At 54.2% G+C, this 17,116-nt stretch overlaps 5 protein-coding genes across 5 annotated transcripts; 3 read left to right on the top strand and 2 right to left on the bottom strand.

The window, feature by feature from the left end:
• Window positions 1–144: 144 nt before the first annotated feature.
• PG986_012758 (ABC-2 type transporter-domain-containing protein) lies at window positions 145–5,273 on the bottom strand (the record flags this gene model as incomplete). The annotated part of the gene is made up of 6 exons (XM_066848980.1): window positions 145–157; window positions 450–649; window positions 717–923; window positions 993–1,067; window positions 1,124–4,919; window positions 4,966–5,273. 6 exons carry the CDS (start codon window positions 5,271–5,273, stop codon window positions 145–147), a joined length of 4,599 nt encoding a protein of 1,532 aa, XP_066695676.1.
• Window positions 5,274–8,702: 3,429 nt separating this feature from the next.
• Window positions 8,703–10,027, top strand: PG986_012757 (uncharacterized protein; the record flags this gene model as incomplete). The annotated part of the gene is made up of 2 exons (XM_066848979.1): window positions 8,703–9,486; window positions 9,531–10,027. The coding sequence occupies 2 exons, from the start codon at window positions 8,703–8,705 to the stop codon at window positions 10,025–10,027; spliced, it is 1,281 nt and encodes a 426-aa protein (XP_066695675.1).
• A 288-nt stretch (window positions 10,028–10,315) lies between these two features.
• PG986_012756 (glycosyltransferase family 90 protein) lies at window positions 10,316–12,965 on the bottom strand (the record flags this gene model as incomplete). The annotated part of the gene is made up of 3 exons (XM_066848978.1): window positions 10,316–12,094; window positions 12,156–12,593; window positions 12,654–12,965. 3 exons carry the CDS (start codon window positions 12,963–12,965, stop codon window positions 10,316–10,318), a joined length of 2,529 nt encoding a protein of 842 aa, XP_066695674.1.
• Window positions 12,966–13,974: 1,009 nt separating this feature from the next.
• Window positions 13,975–15,015, top strand: PG986_012755 (uncharacterized protein; the record flags this gene model as incomplete). Its single annotated transcript, XM_066848977.1, has 1 exon — window positions 13,975–15,015. The coding sequence occupies one exon, from the start codon at window positions 13,975–13,977 to the stop codon at window positions 15,013–15,015; it is 1,041 nt and encodes a 346-aa protein (XP_066695673.1).
• A 1,045-nt stretch (window positions 15,016–16,060) lies between these two features.
• On the top strand, window positions 16,061–16,674 carry PG986_012754 (uncharacterized protein; the record flags this gene model as incomplete). The annotated part of the gene is made up of 2 exons (XM_066848976.1): window positions 16,061–16,289; window positions 16,412–16,674. The coding sequence occupies 2 exons, from the start codon at window positions 16,061–16,063 to the stop codon at window positions 16,672–16,674; spliced, it is 492 nt and encodes a 163-aa protein (XP_066695672.1).
• Between the last annotated feature and the right edge of the window lie 442 nt (window positions 16,675–17,116).

Here is a 17,116-nt window from a genome sequence, read left to right as displayed (position 1 = left end):
GAAAGTGTTTGGGGCGTCTACTCTGCCGCAAGATACTCTAACCAGCACAATCGTATCAGCGTAGACTAGAGACAGCTTAGACCAAAACCATTGGCATCCCTCGGCTCTATAAAAACATACAGGGCGCCTGGGTTGGGGTTAGGGTTACTTCTCGAGCCTGTAGGAATGTGTATCAAGGGTATTATGATTCTGGCTTATACGAAACCTCTATATCTCCGGATCCTTCGATCTCCGAGAGTCCCTTTTGTCACAAGACCCTCTAATGTTCCCTCTATGATGGGTGAATGATCGTCCAAATCTTTCTCTGGTATCTCCCTGAATCTCCCCGAAATCTAAGAAACATGATATTTGCACACCGAACTTAACGCTGGCTGACAACACTCATAAATTCCACCAAGCAAAGCCATTCATTCAGTACGGCAGTGCCTGCGTGCACGCCGATAGCTTACGCTTCGCTCTTATTCTCGCACTTATTCTTCTTGAATTTCGTGAAAGGCTTCTTGACGAGCCCCACAAGCTTCCCAAGCCCGCCAAAGACGTATCCAAACCCGAAGCTCCAGCCGCGGACACGGACCGTGTAGATGAAGAAGTAGACGAGGAACCAGTTGGAGATGCAGAAGGCGAGGAAAATGCCAAAGTCGCGCCACTTCTGCCCGGCGTCGAGGTTCAGCGTGGCCAAGTACTGGTTCCCGCTCGTGTAGGGACAGTACATGCACCCCGTATTCGCATCCGGGTTCAGCAGTTTGCCCCCCCGCGGCCTCGGCGAACGCGCCCGCATACGACTGGCAGGTCTGACCGGGAGGGGAGTCGAATTGCGCCGTCTCCTTCGGGTCGCACTCGACTGGGCTGCCGTCCAGAGTCGCGGCCAGCATGCCGCCGATCCAGTAGGTCGACGGGTTGACCCAGTACATCCAATATCGCCACTAATGGATTTGATGTTAGTTGTTGAATAGCCACGAAGAGTGCGTACAAGTGAAACCAGATGGACTTACGAAGACAGGGAGTTGTGAGTAAGGCCGCACAACACCGTTGAAGAGACCAAACATTACGAAGAAGAAGGGAAGCACCTGAAGTTTACAGTTAGTCTTCTGCAGCCATATTACCGGAAAACTAAACGACTTACGTTGGAAATGACCGTGAAGCTAGGCGCGAAAGCGCAAATCCACTGTCCCCAGCTATTCATGAACAAGAAAAAGAGGATTGTCATGAGAAAGGAGTATCCAGAGACGGAGCTCTCTGTAGGCAGACCAGTGGCCCAATACCAGAGGACCCAATAAAGGAACCCCGAGAATATGGCGGAGGGGATCTCAGCAACGACGTTGGCGGTGCAGAAAGCGAACCAGCCGTAGATGCGCGAAGGGTACTCGCGCGCCTGCCAGAGGGCCATGTTTCCAAAGAACTTGGGTACGACGGCGTTGACCACGGTCGCCGGGATGGTGATGATAAGGAAACAAGTGAACATGCGGTTCTGCATGTCCTGGATCGAGTAACCCAGCTGCCAAAAAGTAAAACCGTTGAAGATGCCCATGATGACCGACGTGAAGAACTTGCCGTACAGGTACGACGGGTCGCGCCAGTACTGCCGGAACATACGCTTCGTCAGCTCCGTCGTCTGCAGCCACACGGGCGCCGCGAACTCGAGCTCCTGCTCCTTCGACGGCCTGTCGGGCTGCGAGGCACGGCTGCGGACCTTCTTCAGGCCGTCGATCTCCTCGATGACGGCTTCCGCCTGCGCACTGTTCCGCCACTCCTCGTTCCAGTTGACCTTGGTGCCATCAGGTTTCTTGTGGGGCCTCGCGGCCGTCTCTAGGAGGAACTCGGCAATGTTCTTGTTGGGTGGGCATGTCGCGCCTCGATCGGCAAAGTACTTGACGATGTCATTGCCATTCTCACCGATGGGCCCAAAGTAGAAGGTGTTGCCACCCGGGTTGAGAGCAAGCACCATGTCGAATTGCTGCAGAAGGACCGATGAGGGCTGATGGATGGTACAGACGATGGCTTGGCCAGCCTTGCTGAGCTTTCTCAGGAACCGTACGATTGAATATGCGGACTGCGAATCAAGTCCGGATGTAGGCTCGTCCAGGAAAAGGAGAAGCGACGGTTTGGCTGCCAGTTCCACACCAATAGTCAGTCTCTTCCGCTGCTCAACTCCTAGACTCGAGATAATGGCGTCCTGCAGATCATTAAGCTCAAGCAAGTCGACAATTTTGTCAACATAAGCAATCTTCTCTGCTCGCGGCACGGATGCTTCTTGTCGGAGCAAAGCTGAGAACTCAATTGCTTCCCTGATGGTTTGGGTGCCGTCGTGGAGGTCGCCTTGGAGACAGAACCCAGTGTTCCTCTGAAAGTCGGGCCCCAAGGGGCGACCATCCACGAACATCTCTCCCGCCACAACACCCGTCTTCTGACGCTGTGCCAGGGTGTTGAGTAAGGTGGTCTTGCCAGCACCGCTGGCTCCCATCAGGGCCACCATGATGCCAGGCTTGGCGTATCCGTTGACGTTATTCAACAGCTTGCGCTCGCCTCCCATATAGGGCACGGTGTATTCCACATCACGCCATGTGAAGATCGAATCGCTTTTAGTGATTTTCTCCATATCTTCGTTCTCCTCTTCGACCGTTTGAGGGGAGCTGCCATTCTCAGTCGAGGAAGTTCCACTGGGAGTCCCGATTTCCGCTCGCTTTTCTTCATCATCGGGGGCGCTGAGCCTCTGGGCCTGCTTCTTCGATCTGCGGCTTTTCTTGAATATCAAGGCGCCACCATCGCCACCAGAGAAGTCAAACAGCTCCGTGGCCGCGACTGTAACGAGGATGTAAATAACAGTGAAAGCAATGACTACGCCGAAGTTTCGCCATAGGTTTGCCCTGGTGTAGCCAAACGAAGCTCCGATGTAGTCACTCCCGGCGACCGATCGGGAATTCACGTTGGCTCCAGTCGTTGCACATCCTTGATACTCTGGCTGGATACCTGGACCCTGAGGAACTAGCTGGCTTGGAGCACACTCAATGGTTTTGCCCGAGAACTCATTTGATATGACCGACTCGAAGCTGTAAGAGATAGGGTTTATCCAATACAGCCATCCAAACCAAATATAGTCGCCCAAAAGCTGCGTTTTCGGAATGACGTATCCGGTGTAGATCACTAGCAGATTGAGCGCAATACCGGAGAATCGTACGGCAGTGTCGATCTCTGGGCTCAAGCTAGCGAAGGCTCGGTAGAGAGCCGTGATCATGAGAGTATTGGTGAACACGAACAGCATATAGATCCAGAACTTGCCAGCCTCAATATCCAGATTGGTCATGAAGTACATAATAAGACCAAAGATGCACACCTGGACGGCGATAACGGGTATGTCTTGGATGACTCTGGCAATGGCAACAGCAGATGGCCGGTAGAAGGCGTATTCTTGATGACGTGCAGCAACAGCTCTGCCAGACACCGCCTTCATCAGTTCGGACAGTTGAAGCCAGCCCAAGAACAAGATAGAAAAGAATATGGCGCCGCCGCGAGTGAAGTTGCCTTCTGTGTCTTCCGGCTGGTTGTAGAACAGTGACCCGACAATAAGACCGTTTGACAGGATGATGAATACCTTGGTGTACAGACTCGTCCTATCGCCGAAAAGCAACCAGAACTCGCGTTTGGTACAGGCGATGACTTGCCGAGGAAACGAGACTGTGTATGGCGACTTCTTGGAAACCATCTTGGACTTGCTTTCCTGTACAGCCCCTTCGAACTTCTTGGTATCATCATAGTTGGTTCGTTTGAGATGGCTCTCGTAGTCAGCGACATCAGCCAGCAATCTCTTGTAGTGCGGGGAGTTGCGGAAGGCGCTCTCCAATTCCTCGGGTGATTTGGGAGCCTTGCCTTCAAATCCTGGTCGGAATTTCCGCTCGATTGGGTCGGTGACAGCCGTCAAGAAGTCTGCCGTGGTCTGGCGCTCTGGGCATTCGTATCCCAAGTCGATAAAGTACTGTTTGGCCTCCTTCGCGGGGCCTGAGAAGATTTCCCGACCCTGGTCGATGACCAATACCTTGTCCATCAGCTCATAGATACCCTCACCGGCCTGGTAGAGAGTTACCAGTGTCGTTCGGTTGCTGATATCCGTCATTATTCGTAGTGAGCGCGCATAGTCGAGTGCGGTGGATGCGTCCAAGCCTCTGGTTGAGTTGTCCCACGTTGCGACTGTCGACTTGGAGGCCAGGGTTTCCGCAATCGAAACACGTTTCCGCTCACCACCAGACACACCTCTGGTATACTCGTCGCCTACGGCAGTGTATTTGGTGTGGCTGATGCCAAACATTCTCATAAGTGCAGTAGCAATGATAGAGACCTCTTCGCGCGAGTCCTTCTTGGTTTTGTTCATCAAAGCGAAGGTAAGGGTCTGCCACACGCTGAGAGGAGCGAAGTGCAAGTCATCCTCGGGGTTGTAGTTGACTTCGCCTCGGTATGTCTTGTGCTGCTTTTCTGCTGATATTCCTCCGTACGAAACGTCACCTTCCACCGAGGCATATGATTTCCGGTTGTTGCTGATGGCTTTGAGAAAGGTACTGCAGCCAGCCCCGGGCCTGCCGAGGACAAGCATCATCTCCCCGTCTCTCACACAGCCGGTGAAGTCGTTGATCAGCGTTCGAGTGGTGGTCTTGCCAAACTTGAGTGAGGGGATGAACCGTGTAATGATGTGGTACAGGTCCGGACCAAAAGTGCCAATGACGGCGTCGGGGACGGTGCGGACGAATGCCGTCGCGCTGCCAACACCCTTGACGGTGAGGTCCTTGTAGAGAACGCCGACCTTCTTCGCGGATCCATCATCTGTGCGTTTCTCGAAGTGACCCTCGCGCATAAAATTGCTGAGCTCGAAGTCAGCATCGGCATCGGCATCGCCTTCGCCGGCCTCGACGTCGGCCTCGTCTGTTGTGTGACTTGTTGTTGCTGATTGCCTCGTCTGGGTCCTCGACAAGGCTTTACCCCCGTGGCTTCGCAGTTTCCCCGCCTTGCTGGTTTGAGTCTCCTGTGTTCTGGTCCTTTGTAGCTGGCCGAGGTTGCTTCTGAGGGCCTCGAACTCTTGTCTTGCCTCTTGCTCGTTGAAGCCTCCGACGTCTCGCTCCCCCCCAAGTACCAGCGGCCGCAGGGTCCCCATCTTGGGCCCCGTTCTCTTTACTATCATCACCAACTGGTTGAGCATTGGCCGGCACATCGCCGCGATGCAACTGTTGGGACTGCATGGCCGACTCGGTGCGGCGCAAGGCATTCTGGTCCATAGGGTGGCCCCACATATTGGGCAGGCGAGGTTGAATGCGGCCAAGCTGCAGGTAAGAACGAGAGTACCGACAGTGGGCGTATTAGTCTAGGTAGGGCATATAAGGCAGACGAATAAGTACTGCAGAAGTTGGACCCAATGGGACGGACTAGGTGTTGGGGTGCTGGGAGAGCCGGTCCTTATTATCCAAACAGCCGAGGAAGACATTACTGAAGAATGATGTTTCACCGACCCGGCAGTGACGCCAAATGCATAGGCAGAGAGCATGGTGACCGTCCATACGACTAGCCACGGACTTTGGAAATAAGCAATCGTGTATTGGATTTCTAATCGAGGCCCATCACGTCTTCCGTCGTGTCGTAGACTCAGGGCCATGGCCTGATGCAGTAAGTGCGCTGCCGATCTGTGTGGAGCACTGCTGGAAGTTTGGGTTCTTTGAGTGGTCCCTCCATCGTCATGGACTCCAGTGCTGGGGCACCTGAAGACGCCTAAAAAAGGCACCTATGGCACACTGTCTTTCATCCGCTATCTCCGCTAGCCTAGCCGGGGAGCCAAGCAGTCGGTCCATCGGACGGTCGGCTTGGGCAATGGGAGCCAAAGTATCGCATTAATAATTCAAAAATAATTGAGCCACGATGGGGCTCTACATCGTTGAGATGAGTTGGCATCTTTCTCATGCCAAGGATCCGTGATGCTGAGGCAGGAACAACAATAGTTCCTACGGCAAAGTCAATCTCGACTCGAGGCAGATCAGATGGCATCCATGTGCCCAGCCGGCTGGGAGCTCAAGAGCTGCAAGAAGTACATACATAAGCATCTCATCCCAGCCTGCATTTGCGGCACCTTCGGGTGGAGACAAGGCGCACAGTACCTCCTGACATCAACTCTACTTCAAACTTTTATCGACGTACTTTCTTTGGTTCTTCTCTGGCCAATTCACATGTACCGACACCTGATCTGATGAAAGCGGACTCAAGTAGCCTGGCATTGAGAGGAGGTACACTTTTACGACGGAGCGAGACATTGGAAATTGCGCAAGCATCGTATGCGGGTCGCTGACGGAAGACATGTTCCTATTGGCGCCATCTCGCGACTTATCTAGAACCAGTCAGATATCGCAAGCCATAAGAAAAGGAAGGACCATGGATGATAATAAGAAAACTCGAGGAAACGGCCCAAACCAAGAACACTACACGTAGACAGGCAGGCTAGTGACTCACGCCGGGCGCCGCGTCGCTGTGCCGGGCCATTGATGTGAGCTAATCAATCTTACGTGCATGCACATACAAGTACACCGCCGAGACATCTGCCGGCAGCCCGCGCAAAACCTTTTCCACAGCATCTCAGACAGACATGCAGCAAATCGCCTCCCATCAACACACAGGAGCGGCCCTTCCGGATACTAAGCCCGCACCGCGTGGGCAAGAGAGGCATGTCTTAAACAGCCAAGTGCTTAACGCTACCAAGAGTCAGGAGAGTGGCTTTTCTGGAACCGTCATGATTCGAGCGTTTCCATATTCGGGACTTTGCATGTGCCCAACGCAGCTAGTGGGGTCCAGGAGCCCACTAGTATTATTTATGGGCGATATTCCAAAGCTAACGTTTCTATCCTGTCCATCCAACAACGAACCACCTCGTTAATTTCCGTATGCCGACTGAAATCAATCGTCCACACCTTTGTACAATGAACACCGGCTTGGACCGTACATCTGCAGTTCATATCACACCGGTCTCCATTTCTCCCAACGGTTTCTACCAAGCATCGAGCATAGGCTACAGAACAGGGAGGAACGCAGTTGAAAAGGTAGGTAAAAAGGAAATCATGGAGCCGAGAGGACGACAAGCGATGCTATAAGCCCATCAAAAAGGACACGAAAATAAAGAGAAAAGACCAGCTCCAACGGCAATATATTACACTGCATGCCAGGAAGCGCACCCACCCGAATATTCTCCGCGAGCACCCGTCGAACACTAGAGAGCCATTGAGGCAAGCCCACGTAGCGGCAAGCCATTGGACTTCGGGTTAGAAATACGACAAGAAGTCCTCATTATGACGATGGATCATCCGATGTATTGCAGATGATTTCAGCGAAAGAGAAAGGGCGGGTGCTTCCTGCTCGCTACACGATACGGACAAGATCAACGACCTTCATGGACCAAACTCGGGTTCTAGGGATATATGCGCCAAACGCACTATCAGATTGTAATTTCCCGGTATGTTGGAGTGCCCGAGGGCAAATCTGTCCCAGCATCAGAGTTATACGACGGTGAGAAGTTGGGCAGAAACGCGTTTAGTCTCCTCCTAAGTCGTGTGAGGTTTTGTACATCGCAATAATTATAAAAATAGTTGACGGGTAGACTGTAGACGAATTTCTGGCAATAAATAGTATCCAGGAGCTCGCAAAGCACATATCATCTACCCTGCGGACAACTCAAGTGGCATCTTATGTCAACGCACCCCCGAGTGTATGTCCGGGTCAGCCATGTGAGGCCGAAACAGCCGGATTGGTTACACGGCGTCCTGAATATTGTGGCGAGTATGGGGTAGGAAAATGGAGTGGAAAGAATTACAGACTAGAGTCTGAACTCGTCCTTGGGGGGTGTCGTCGGAGATATGTTTCTACGATGCTGGAATTTATGAGTCAGACTTCGTTCAGACTGCTGGAACAATGCTAGATGATCTGGATTACCTTTGGGAGATTATTATATGCTGTTCAAGTGGTCATGATGCCACTTATGTTGCATGACTACCCAATGTTATGGAGAAAGGAGTGCTTGCTACGCAGAGGTTGAATGCAGCGATGTGATTGTATGTTTTGAGCAGAAACTGGATAAGCTCTCGTATAGATTCTCATGAACTGTGCTATTTGATGGCAATAGAAATAATGTGCTCATGTATGATAAAATTACGATGCTCGACCATTCTAGACTCAACTTGTGTATACTAGCTTATTGTTCGAGAAACTTCGCCCAAGGACACTGAATAATAACCAGCATTAATCTATTGTGCATTCCGGAGAGCGTTTTCCTATTTATGACTCTGGATCAAGTACGGGGTAGCCATTACTTTAACTCCCTGGAAACCGGAGCAGCCTTAAACTTACTTAACGCAGGTAGGCAGATATCAATCACTGAGGGCAACGGAGATTGAATACAAGCAAAACAGCAATTTAGAGTCTTTGTCCGTTCCCTATCGGATTAGATATATAATCTGACAGCATTCCTGCCAGTTTTCACATTCTCTCCTCCTCATCAGACATCTATCTACTCATCACGTATTGAGCCCTCAGGAACAGAGCCTTCAGACAACCAAACCAAACTCAACCAAACCATCACTCCATCACTGCACAACTTCATTACTGCACAGCTTCATCACTGCACAACCCAACATCAACCCAAACCAAACCAAACCTCACTTCACTATCTCACCAACCAAAACTCAACAATGGCTCTCCAACAGACCCTCACCAAGCCCTTCGTGGTCGAGCCCCTGAAGGGCCACCCCCACACCCACACCGTCATCTTCCTGCACCGCCACCCCGCCGCCACCGAGCCCGAGTCCCTGCGCACCAAGGTCCTCTCCGCCAAGCGCACCCAAGACGGCCAGACCCTGCGCCTGCAGTTCCCCTCGGTCCGCTGGGTCTTCCCCCACGCCAAGCTGCACCTCGACGCCGAGGGCGAGGGCGGCGGCCACCCCATCATGAACGGCCCCAACCCCAAGCACTGGGCCAACCTCACGCCCGAGGACTGCGCCGCCGCGGGGCTCGAGCTCGGCCCCTCGGCCCCTTACGTCGCCCAGCTCGTCCTGCAGGAGGCCCAGCGCGCCGGCGGCCTCGACCGCGTCGTTCTCGGCGGCCAGGGCGAGACCGCGCTCGCGGCCCACGACGCCCTGGACCGCCTCCGCAAGACCATGGGCGCGTACGCGCCGGAGACCGCCATGCACGCCTTCGTCGAGGAGCAGATGCGTCTCCACGCCGAGGACGAGGACGAGGACAAGGACAACGGCGAGCCCCAGCCCTGGAAGCTCGCAGGCTACGTCGGCATGCACCCCGACAACGACCAGGTGCCGCGGGACCAGCGCGACTTCAGCCTCGTGTGCAACCTCGGCGGCAGCAACCCGTACTCCGCCAAGAACGGCAACAGCTTCAGCAACGACCTCATCCGCAACACGCCGCACGAGTTCATCCGCGGCGGCTACACGGACACCTCGGCCATGTGGGGCGGCCCGCGTCGGCGTCGCCCGGGTCAAGCCCCCTCGACATCGACACCACAGCCGGGGCCAGGACCAAGACACCCTCCTCCTCCTCCTCCTCCTTCTCCCCCGCTTCTCCCCCGTCGCCCTCCTCGAAGCCGGTAGTATCGGGCCCCATCGAGGGCCACAGCGACGACAAGGCCGGCGCCGACAAGCAGAAGGCGCTCGACGACAGAAAGCGCGTGCAGCAGAAGCACGCCGAGGAGTACCGGCTCAACAAGCAGCGCGAGGCGGAGCACCGGCAGAAGATCCTGCGCCAGATCGAGAACCAGAAGGCCGAGCGCCGCCTGCGCGACAAGCGCGAGCGCGAGAGGCGCTTCCACGCCGAGCAGGCGGAGCTGGAGAGGAAGGCGTTCGCCCGCAGTCAACCACCAACCTATGCTGCCGTGGCCTCCAAAGCTGGCCGCGGTAAAAAGCCCGTCGATTCAAGGGTCTATGTTAACCCATACCGTGTTGGCATCGATAATAAAGTCCATGATCCATCCAAGGACCCCGACGAAAGCGATCAGGACGCATAACTGGTATCGTCGATCGAGATTGGTTGCTTTGGGAATGCATTGAAGTTTTAGGCAGGTTCTCTTAGATCTCATAAAAATCACTCGAGTTTATGAGACCTGCTTGTTATCGCAATGTGTTGTTTGTATTAATAGTTTCAATGAGTTCAGAGAGGCATTTTGGTGTTTGCGAGAAGGCGAAATCAGCATAAAGAGAAATACATTATAGTGAAGCTAATGAAAACTTGCATAAAAGCTACTTTGTCCTGCTAGTCTAGGTGTCAAAACACTAATCCAAGTATTCCTAGGGTCCTACGGCGTGTCTTTCACTGTAGCTTTGCGCTCCGGGTCCTGCAGCCTGGCCAGCTCGAGCAACAGCCGGTATAGGTAGATCGTGAAGTCGACCTCACGAAACGCCTTCTGGAACCAGTTGCGGCCGTTATCGGCAATCTCGCGGGCCCGTTGCTGCCCGGTCTCGGTGGAGGTGAGGTAGAGGACGAGCTCGGGCAACTCGCCGAGCCCCTGACTGACGGGGATGTAGTGCACCCAGGGAACAAGGCGCTCGTCGTGCCACTCGCGTAGCAGCGTCTGCTTAAGCGGCGCCGACTGTGACGCCAAAAGCCGGTAGAAGCGCCCACTGATGCCGTTGCCGTCGAGGTCGAACGCGAGCCGCGAGCGCAGCGGCGCATCCCGGTCAGCCCAGGGCCGCACGTCCAAGCGACGCCGCTGGTCGCGGCATTGCCGCCATGTGCACGAGAAGATCTGCGTGAAAGCCACGTCGAAAAGGCGGCGGTTTAGAAAGCCCGACGCCACGGGCCGTACCACGCCCGTTTCGCTTGCGCGGAGGTAAATGTTCTCACGGTCCCTTAGGTTCTGCGCTACCATGACAAACCTCTGACGGTGGAACTGGCTCCACGTGTGCTCCTCCCTAACATAGCCGCCTGTGGTCGAGCCTGCCCAGTACAAATTATTCTGTTTATCCTCCCAATCAATGTCGCCTGCGCTGTTGTACCGGAACTCGTCGTCTGTGTAGGCAGGGCTTGGGAACAGAATGTCGCCCATGGTCGAGAGCGAGCCAGTTGACATCACAGGAACCAAGCCCTCAATCAGGCGAAACGACGTTGGACTCACTAAGAGGCCGTGCATGGAACTGTACTCAGGGTGTTTGCATATGTCATTGGCTGCTTCGATATCGTGGACAAAGGGGAGTCCATAGGTTCGAACTCCCCGGCTGACTGGGTGTTTCCCATAATCTCGACCGAGTTTGCAATGTTTCGTGAGTGCATCCCACGTACTCGATTGGGACAAGTAAGTCAAGTCAGTCCTATCAGGACTCTGACCACTAGTTGGTGGGAGAAGGACGGCTGGTTCGTCGAAATGATTCACCAAGAACCTCACGTCAGGAAGCTTGCCCGAAAGACCGCCGAGAAGCTTGTTAAATGTCGCCACCATGTGTCGGTCATGGGTGCGAAATGGATGGCTACAGCCAAATTCCGCGCTGGCACCAGACACGCTGCAAAGCCAGAGCTCGCTGTTCGCCATGTCGAATGCTTCCGTCATCTTCTCGGACACTTCAGCACCGTCAATACCCCAGAACGGAGCGATTGAGTCGTATATGTTGTCGAACTCATCGATGATAGGCGAATCGTTCGACGCAGCAAACTCGTACCATGATTGGAATCCAGGAGGAGGCTCCATCTTGTAGCGACGTCGATACTCGTCGCATGCCGCCGTATAGTTTTGCGATTGTCGCTGTAAGAGCCCACGGAAGGCCTCGTTACCATTAGCCATGAGAGCCTCAACTGGGTGTTCATGATAATAATCAAAGCTTTGGTGTGCCAGCAATCGTGTTGTCCGGGCAGTATATGCATCCTCTATAAGCTGAATGATGGGGAAAAGCATAAGAAGCCAGAGAAAAGACTTGGCTTTCACATGACGCGGAAGCATGTAAAGGACCTGACCCAGGGCAAGAACAGAAGCAACGATCTGCACGAGCGCCTGGAGTTCTGAAGACTGGGCCCATGCGGTGCGGCTTGCCAGGATACCGAACGTCTCGATCGCCGGGGCGATGCACCATGTCATGGATTGCGCCTGTCACAGGATGTCAGCCTTATTGCCATTATCGAGAATGCAGCGCAGTGGCTATACTCACTGTCTGGGTTACGAAATGCCAGAAGACAGCCTTAGCGAGACCACCCAAGACGACACTTCTCAATGCGACAGTGGGGAAGCCGAGGAGGAGCACCTCGAGTGAAACCAGAGCTTTCAAGATGAAAGCTGTCCTCAAAGAAAGGCTTGTGGTGAACTTTGCGAGGTTCCCATTCCGCAACGAGGAGCCGTTCGCTCTTCGCAGGAGAATGGTGTAGGCAAAGTAGAGGGAAGCCAGAGGGATAGCATGGAGGGCTATCCCCTTCAGATCCCATCGCAGCAAGCTCAGGACGGCGATTGCGGACACGACAACTGCACCATAGACTCTCGATTGAAGTGTGCCTGTGTCATGGCCATGGCCTTTCGTGCTGCCAAGGGTAGGTGAGAGGGCCGCGACAGCATAGTGTCCTTGCAGCGTCAGAAGTAACGGGGTCAGTAGCGGCTGCAGGGTATCGTGCAATTAGAGTTTGATATGTCTCCAGCCGGGTGGAAGATGACCAACCTGCAGCTCACCCTCGCCATTCTCCGATTTGCAGACAGCTGCGAGACTGATGCAGAAAGCCAGTACCCACAGCAAGCCCGAGGACGGAAGCGCAGCAGAGGGTCTACCGTCCAATACCGGTTTGGAGAGCCGTCCCGTTCCGGATTGCGGCCATTGGACTCGGGATAAGAGCGGAAGGAGAATCCAGCACAGCAACTCGGAGTGGAGTTCGGTCTCCTTAGTTGCAACGTGGTGGGAGATCAGGCTACCCAATACGGCGGCTGCAGCTGCACGTAGTACCTGAGTTGGCCCTTTGGTCGGTGGTCCTAGCATCGTTCGCTTGGGGCTACATCTGGCTGGGAAAGAAATACATGTAGTAGGTCAGATTGAGGGAATGCGTATCGTCATGAAGTAAGCCTGAATAGGCATTGTGCGACTCCCGCCTTCCCTCATTTCTGGAATGCCAGCCAAATTTGGTCTGGGCATCATCCCCACCGCGTTAGTGCTGGGTCCCAGGCAGCCATAATTGATGCTGGACGGGCTCTCCGTTCCTTCTTGTGCTACTGTACAGTAACATTAGCAATGGGCTAAGCCATGGTGGAGCGCGGCACAGGGCCTGACAGGCTGCGAACTGCGAGCTGACAGCGCGCGCGCCAGGCACAAGACCGATGAGTTTGGAAGGGTTGGCTGTGTGGAGTGCCTCCGTTTATTTCTCGGCATTACATGCCATTGACCACAGACATGCCGGCTCCTTGTACGGAAAGCCTTGGCGAATCGAACCGATCTCTGATCATGTGCGGAAGCACTCAACCCGGGCAGCTCGAGCCCGAACCACTACGAAGCTGTTAGCTGGAGCCCGTTCAATTGATGGGTTTCTATCTTGGGCCTTTATATTCAAATGTTCGAAGCCGGTGTCAGCGGGTCGATCCCGTTCGGTTTTGTGGGTTCGCCATGAAACATCCAGCTACATGTACTTATAGGTACCAGGTACTGCTTACTTACCTACTGCTAAAGCATACACGGAGATTGCGATATCTGCAACATGATGGAATCTAACTGTGCATCTCATGCAGTTGCAAAATAGCTATTCGCTGTGTTAATCGTACGAATTGCGCGATGCTTTGGGTGAACGGGACGCATGCAGCCGGTAGGGGGGGGCCGGTACGCTAAAACATCGCCAGTTGGTGGCCTTGGCCGGGTCGTCGGTGACTCAGAGTCCCTAAGTTAGCAGCCACTCGCTGAGAAACACGATGCAACCTTAATACCATATTGCGACGACTTCAAATCGTTTAACCTACCTGCCGTAGGTATGTAGTCGGGCAGCAGCATCTTTCAGCTAGTCATGGGCGACCCCAACGTCCTCGTAACCGGCTCGGCAGGGCATCTAGGCTGCGCCCTGATGCTTTCGCTTCCATCGCTTGGTTACACGCCGATTGGCATTGATATCCTCGCTTCCGAGACCACGACCCATGTAGGGTCTATCGCCGACCGTGACTTTGTCGCATCGCTCTTCAACCGGTACCCCTCCATCCAGCATATCCTGCACGTAGCCACGCTCCACAAACCACACGTGGACTCCCACAGCAAATCCGACTTCGTGGACGTCAATATCACCGGCACGCTGAACCTCCTCGAGGAAGCTGCCGCCGCCGCCAAGAATGGCAACAAGGCGATCGATTCCTTCGTCTTCACGTCGACCACGTCGGCCTTCGGCCGTGCGCTGAGCCCGCGGCCCGGAGAACCGGCCGCCTGGATCACCGAGGACGTGGTGCCGATCCCGAAGAACATCTACGGCGTGACCAAGGTGGCGGCCGAGGACATGTGCCGCCTCGTGCAGGCGCAGACGGGCCTGCCTGTGGTGGTGCTGCGCACGAGCCGCTTCTTTCCTGAGGCAGATGACGACGCTGACCGGCGCGCCCTCGTAGGGGGTGGCGACGATGGCGATGGCGACGAAAACCTCAAACTGCTGGAGCTGGCATACCGGCGCGTTGACATCGCCGATGTTGTATCGGCATGCGTGTGCGCCATGCGTAAGGCTCAGGAACTCCACTGGGCAAAGTACGTCATCAGCGCACCGCCTCCATTTGGTAACGATCCCGAGATCCTGAAACGACTGGACAGCGACGCCGAGGAGGTATACGTCGAGTGTGTACCAGGTATCAAGGAAACCTTCGAGAAGAAAGGGTGGCGGTTCTTGCCTAGGCTCGATCGGGTTTATGACTCGTCCAAGGCCATACAGGAACTGGGATGGCAGCCACAGTATACCATCCAAAATGCAGTGAACAAGATCAGGACAGGCGAAGAATGGAGAAGCGATCTAACTTTCAAGGTTGGGAAGAAGGGGTATCACGAAGTCTCCACTGGTGTGTACACTGTAAGATGAAGTGCTGCTCGAATACTGCCATTTTACCTACCGCCATCATGTCCATCAAGAGCATATTCTTTATGCCAATGCCAACTAGCCACCGGTAGCCACCGCCTCTTCCACAACGGACTGACCAACGTTACTCGCGCCAGACGAGAGGGCGCCGAATCAGCCCAGTCGGTGATGATGAGAAGGCGAGGGGCTGAACTGCAGTGAACACTGGAGTGGCACATCAGCTGGATCATCGCTTTCTGTGACTTAAGACAGGGGTTCGTCAATTGGACCAAGCATTTGGGGTGTGCTTAGCATGAAGTCGGCACTTTGACCTAGAGTCCTCCGAGCTTGCGAGATCTTAGCAATGCAGTTGATTCCCATCACTCAAACGCATGGCTTACTGTATAAACTGGAAGACACGTTAAGAAATGCGATAGTGATACATTTTCCCGTTCTTGTACCGATGGCGACTGGCTGTTTTAGTGGTGGGATTGATCTGGTGACTCGCCCGCAGTGTCGGGTCAAGCGAAGTAGGAAATAGATTTTGCCAAGTATAACGCCAAGGCCAGAGTCCGAGTAGTAGGTACCTAGTCCAGGGCAGGCAGGCCTAGAGAACAAGGGTCTTGGAAAGAGAGCTAAGATCAGCCACAGGAGGACCACGCTACACCGTCTTCAGCTACGCGGGGACACCCTGACACTGGAGCCCCTGAACGGGTAAACGAAGATGTAACACTAGCTCCCCCAAAACACCATCACATCACATCCCAATTCGACGAGTTCGAATCCGACCAACCAGGGCCATGGATCCTAGGATCCTATCATCCTCTGCCATGGGTCACCCTTTACTGCGCATTGCGCACTCGTGTTCGTTAAATAGTAGGCTGAGTAGAAGCATGTTTTAGTCTTGTTCCAGCTCGGTCCCTTTATCTTTCGTCACTCCTTATTTGCCATAGATCAAAATTCCATCATCTATTACTATTTCCATACATCTACAGTCCGTGGATTCGTGCGTCTTGTTCAAGCTAACACCCATCTTTTTCTGATACCCACCACCAGCACATCCATCAACATGCAGTTCAAGACCATCGTCCTCTCCGCCTTCGTGGCTCTCGCCGCCGCCGAGAGCATCCAGGAGCTTGTCGCCCAGATCCCGGCCTGCACCAAGAAGTGCCTGGACGACGCCTCCAAGCAGATCGGCTGCGACGCCAGCGACAACAAGTGCCAGTGCGGAAAGCTCGAGGACCTGACCGCGAAGGCCGCTCCTTGCATCATCGCTTGCATCGACGATGACATGAGCAGTATGTTCTACCCGTTGTTTTAGACTCTCTCCCTTGCCGCGCAGGCAGCAGTCCGGGGATACGATCGCCTTCAATCGCCAATTCTCAAGCGCCATGCTTACTGACTGCCTTCTTCTACCTAGAAACCATTGAGCTATCCGGCAAGATCTGCGCCAAGGTCGGCGGCGCGCAAGTCGGCTCTGCCGTCAGCTCCCTCGCCTCGGGCGCTTCCACCGCCATCGGCGGCGCTCTGTCGACCGCTAGCGCCAAGGCCACCTCGGTCTACGGCGACATCACCGCCACCGCATCGCACGCCGCCTCGACCTCGACCCCTACGCCTGCTGCCGCCGGCCGCAACATGGTCGGTGCCGGTCTGGCTGCCGCCGTCGTGGCCATGGCTCTGTAGAAGAACATGAACACAAGAGGAGCAGAGGAAGAACATTTATACTTCATATACCAGAAACGGGGAGTCGGTAAGGAATATCTCTGTAAGAAAGAGCTGGCTTGTATGTTACATGATACCATGAAGGAACCCCCCAGCGTGGGAAATTTCCCACCCTGTCGCGCAAGGGCGTTTTATACGAAGATTTAGCGACACACTGTATTTCAATTGAATATTGGTCTCAATGCTTGACCATTGCAAAAGCCATAATACTACAGCCATACCCTGGTGTGCCGTGCGATGCGATGCAATTGTTGTTTCCCCTATTTCGATAACGATGGGGAATTGGCCTCAGGACATATGGTACGTAACTTGAAACTCACCCGATTCCTGTGAATGCCGCGCGGCATCGGCATCCATCGAAAGTACCCATCTAGTTGATGCGATTCGCATGGTTGGATCTCGG

Source organism: Apiospora aurea (assembly GCF_038362705.1).
Source record: "Apiospora aurea strain CBS 24483 chromosome Unknown utg000008l_segment0_segment0, whole genome shotgun sequence".
Classification (NCBI taxonomy): domain Eukaryota; kingdom Fungi; phylum Ascomycota; class Sordariomycetes; order Amphisphaeriales; family Apiosporaceae; genus Apiospora; species Apiospora aurea.
The sequence above is the reverse complement of the archived record's forward strand: the minus strand, read 5'-3'. Positions and strand labels throughout refer to the sequence as shown.